The sequence below is a fragment of the Varroa jacobsoni genome, unplaced genomic scaffold (genome assembly GCF_002532875.2).
Source record: "Varroa jacobsoni isolate VJ856 unplaced genomic scaffold, vjacob_1.0 scaffold_308, whole genome shotgun sequence".
NCBI classification, from domain to species: Eukaryota; Metazoa; Arthropoda; class Arachnida; order Mesostigmata; family Varroidae; genus Varroa; species Varroa jacobsoni.
In genome coordinates, this window is record NW_019213210.1 from 1 (window position 1) to 4,615 (window position 4,615).

The 4,615-nt window shown below is 40.0% G+C and overlaps 1 protein-coding gene and 1 long non-coding RNA gene across 4 annotated transcripts in view; one reads left to right on the forward strand and one right to left on the reverse strand.

The window, feature by feature from the left end:
* Nucleotides 1–390: 390 nt before the first annotated feature.
* Nucleotides 391–4,615, reverse strand: part of LOC111259224 (regulator of G protein signaling 6) — a 25,125-nt gene continuing 20,900 nt past the window's right edge. Inside the window, exons 10-11 of the mRNA XM_022831051.2 lie at nucleotides 3,920–4,113; nucleotides 391–2,605 (exon numbers count right to left, since the gene is read on the reverse strand). Of these exons, the coding sequence (XP_022686786.2) occupies nucleotides 2,554–2,605; nucleotides 3,920–4,113 (246 nt within the window). The 3' untranslated portion in view covers nucleotides 391–2,553. The remainder of the gene's footprint in view (nucleotides 2,606–3,919; nucleotides 4,114–4,615) is intronic.
* LOC111259225 (uncharacterized) overlaps nucleotides 1,624–4,615 on the forward strand; it is a 19,407-nt gene continuing 16,415 nt past the window's right edge. For all 3 annotated transcript variants that reach the window (XR_002679513.2, XR_002679512.1, XR_002679511.1), the window contains exons 1-2: nucleotides 1,624–1,691; nucleotides 3,996–4,163. This is a non-coding gene — a long non-coding RNA (uncharacterized LOC111259225). The remainder of the gene's footprint in view (nucleotides 1,692–3,995; nucleotides 4,164–4,615) is intronic.

The following is a 4,615-nucleotide window of genomic DNA, read 5'->3' on the forward strand; positions in this document are numbered from 1 at the left end:
ACTTCAATTTTTACAGATCGTCGATGATAGTAGGGTTATCACTGGCAACAGTGGCAAGCAAAAAATAAAAAGGTAAATATTACATATCTGTTCGAATATCACAAAACTTCATCGTTGCCGTACACACACATGCATAGAAATGGTCACAAACGTACATCGTTGCCATAAACATCATCATAACAGAAAAACATGGCCCAGTATCGTTTCCATATATATACCCTAGGAAAAGAGCAATAAATTAGCGTGTAAAAACAATATTGAATATTATGCGGACGTTAACTTCCCTGTCGATGCTGTGAAATTTCATTACTTTATACTACACTAGCCATTTGTATTGATTATTTCTCGTCTATTCGTAACATATACCGCTACCCAATGGCAAAGAACGCATTTTCAATGGAGAATTTTCATCTCGTCTGTTTTATTTTTCTCGCTCGCTTCTTGTTTCGATATACTAAAAGTACTATTCTTATTAGTATTTATAGTGTTATTATTTATGTTGCTACATATCCGGCGCGTTATACAGGCGATGCAGTTAGTTACCCACAAAATAGGTTTGTCTATATATATATAGTATTTTTGTAGTACTTATATTTTTGATACATACCTTTTTTTTTTTTCTATATTATTACAGTTTTGTTATGCAACCGCAAACGCGGGTATGCCAACAAGATTTAGCCATTTTTCCTCTCCTATCAAGAACGGCTCTGTTGTCCATCAATAACAACTGTAGTGCTATCCTTATAAGCTTAAACGTAGCTATTAGTTATCACGATTTCTCTACGCACTGCATCCAGATGAGAACATCCACATGCTGCTGTGGCTGACCTGGGGCTGTATCATATCAGCGGGAGAGTACCAGTTAGATTTGGCTTTGCCATAATCGCTGCTTTTTTTTTTTCATTACTAAGTAATAATTGCTTTCAAGCACAGCTATTGTTATAATGACTTTTATCGGCCGCCATATAACTGTGGAAGGCATGTAACGAGAACACGAAGACCGACCGAAGTCCGTCGCTGTACTCTATTCCCATTCACGACGTCAAATGATGCTGATGACATCTTAGCTTTTTTTGGTCTTCATCATGGCGACAACGACCATGCCAGAAACGTAGAAATAATAATTAGGAGAAATTCTACTTAGGGGTCTAGGGTACGTTGTAGCTATTTCTACTATATGTATAGTTATTCTAACTGTTATTGTTAATAAGAGTATTATTTCTATTATTCGATCCTACATGCGGCCATTAATAGTAAGTGCTTTGCTATCTTCTTGTTAGCGATTACTGGATGCGTATTTACAGAGCCTTGTTGTAACTATTACTGTTGCTCTTTTCGTCTGTTCCGCAATGGCTATAATTAAATAGGTGCTTGTTAGTTACCATTATTCAGTTATCAGAGAGGGAGAACGAGAGTGAAAGGGAGAGCGAGAGCGAGAGCGAGAGGCAAAGGGAGAAGGAGAGGGGAAAAAAAGAAAGAAAAAGAAAAAAAGAGAGAGAGAGAGAAATTTAGCGCTGCGCTGTCAGTCAGTTGTTCCAATCTGACGATCAACATTGTTGTGGGTAGACGTCAGCTCTAAACACATTCTATTTTAGTCGATGTTATTTTTTTCTGTGTGTTATCACACATAGTATCTGTTGTTAGATTTTTTGCGAATTGCCGAACCGTGGAAGTCCATAGCAACACGAAAGGTACCCATAAATTTATGCCCACGAGCGTATTTGTATAATGTCTAGGTTTATACGACGGCATCAACGCATTGTCATCGGCGTTTTGGGTTGCTTCCTCATCGAAATCGTGATCAGTCGTGCAGTATTACTTGAAATATGGAAATCGCGAATGGCAACAGCGACATATGGGGATTATGGGTAACGTAGTAGCGGAAGCTTCTCAAAACACCGACTGACCGGCTGGTATTGTGATGATAATTACGATTATTATTCTTATATATTTGAGTCTTTACGAGTTATGAACTTTGTATAACACTCTTCAACCATCGTCGCCCACGATAAACTCAGTAAGCTACATCCCGATAGACGCTCTTGTGACGACCTACTCTTTGAAGAAAGACAATCAAAAGTCATCAAGATTAACCTTACTGATGATCATAATGGCTAGTATCAATATCGACTTGATGAGCCAATGAGCTAGGTAAAACTCAGGGTAGGTAACATAGCCTATTCAACTCGGCCTTTTTGACCCGTGCGTCTTCCTCTAAACAAATTATACCACATGCATCTCATGATTCTTCCTTACGAAGGGAATGTAGAGTAAGTCGATCAACTGCCTCGAAGGATTCGACTAAAATCAGAATTATGTGTAGGCAAAACTTGACGGCTATGCCTTTGCCAGGGTGTGCGTTTTAAAACGTAAACGATAGCATCCCGTACGCTTGACAAATGCAACAGCCGCTGAGGTAGTCGACAACGCACATTTTCAATGGCAGGTTAAACAAACCTTATGTATTTTGAACGTAATCGACCATAGCTGCTTAAGGTACATCCTGAAAATGTAGGAGCGGTCTCACATCTTGTTTTAGAAATGATTTATTGCTTATGTCGTCGGAACAGAAGTAGACAAGTTCGAATCAAGTTTCATCTGTATGCTGCAAGAGAACGTCAGACATAAACTTCATGTCATGTGTTTTCATAGGCATTCCTCTGTTATTATTATTATTATTACTATTATTGCCTTTGTATAGTCGTACATATCTATGATAAACGTTAAATCGGATCGTTGTTTGTTGTACATATGTTTTCCCAGAAGCAATTGATCAGGCTAAAGCTTCATTTATGCTCTCTGTCTTTCGGAAACTGCAAAAAATCACTAGTTCAGCGCGATAGAGTACAATTGGCCTTTATCGCGGTGTTGTGTTGTAACGCAACATGTCGCATCAACTAGGTGCGCCTATAACGCCCCACAAGCTGAAGCGGCCAATAACTGGGGGCAGCTGTTTTCTGTACGTCATGAAATATATTATGCATTAGTGGAAGCATTGCGGTTGATGTTTTTGATACTGTATTTTTTCATGTTGTTTTTATTGCAACCCGCTAGATCTTCCCTCTACAATTGTTACGATAGGCTCAACTGGGTAAGGATACTGCACGCTTTTTTAGGCCCGGTAATACGATGCGACTTGCAGACTCCGAAGTGAATTACTTTTAATCGTATAGCTAGATTTATCTCTACACAATGTGTCTCAGATGATATAGTCCGCGTGTAATAGACGCGGTTATTTGTATCGTACGCTAATGACTCGGCAATAAGTTCCTGTCCACTTTCTTCCTCTTTGAACCTATTTAAAACAGTCGAGTTCTTCGACCCTCTTCTTTAGCTTTTACTGAAACATTTCTGTATTGGTTGCTTGCTGTTCAGTTCATTGGAGTTTGGGTATAACCGAAAAACTAAAAAATGGTAGATAGTAGGTCAATGTTCTTCTTATCCTCTTCTTGCCGCCTGCTCAGCATTCATTGTCTAGATCGTACTCCACTAAACACAGCTCTGGCGTTGCTTGGTTCCGACATGTGAAACGCTTATAACAACAGCTGATCCCTGAGTTATATATATGTTCCTCATATATATTATTCTTACATCTTCCCCTATAATGTTAATATCTGAGGTCGTTAGGTCGTTTCTTGGACTTTCTCTCTAGTCTCCACTTGGTCTTCTCGACTCTTTGGTGTGCTCGTCGCGTTCACCGTGTTTGCCGCCTCGCGGTTCGAGGAGGCGAAAATTGAAGAACACTGCTATTTGCATTCGTTTTTTGTCATTAACTTTTTCTTGATTCGCCGGTCTATTCGATGCTTCTCGTCCGCTATCTCTGCACCGCGGACGAGAAGCACCGAATCGACTAACACAACAAGATTGATAAATTACTTTTATTACCATTATTACTGTTGTTGATGGCTGACTGACTTACTACGCGCTATTGGTATGTTCCTCGGTGTCTGTCTCATTGTCGTCTTTGTCCTTACTGCCGGACCGCGAGGGAACAGCAAGCAGAGCCGATGGAATAGCCATAGAGCCGGGGTCGCTGGCCTTGTGGCTCCATCGGGGTACCCGGAGGGTCGTTCCTCCGCAGACATTACTTCCGTCGGCAATTTCGGCGTCGACCTGCTCACCGCGAGTGGAAATCAATCGTGTCAGGACATTAAAACGTAACGGTAGGTCTGCCAAACTCAGTATATCGACGATCACCCGCGACTACAATGTAAAACCGCAAGGTGCTCGATACTGGTAAGATGTTTGTAATTAAATAATCCAGGAAGTTTAGAAAACGAGCACGTACATAGATAGCCCTTCGTTCAAAAATAAGTTAGTCGTTTATTCCAGATCGATAAATGATTGTATAATCGTTCTAATTAAAATTGTCCTTTTCGAAGTAATCCCCGCCGGATGAAACACACTTATTTCACCCTTTTCTCCAGTCTTCAGAATACCTTTAAAAATTTTCACGTAGTCGGAATAGTCGTTAGATCGGCCAAAGATTTTTAAAATTTTTTATCTGATATTAAAATTATTTTCCTGTAGACCTTCCTGTGATCTTGGGAAGAGAAAAAAAAAAGCCGTAGACGACAGGGTCTGGCGAATACGGGGTTTGAAGCAATACACACAA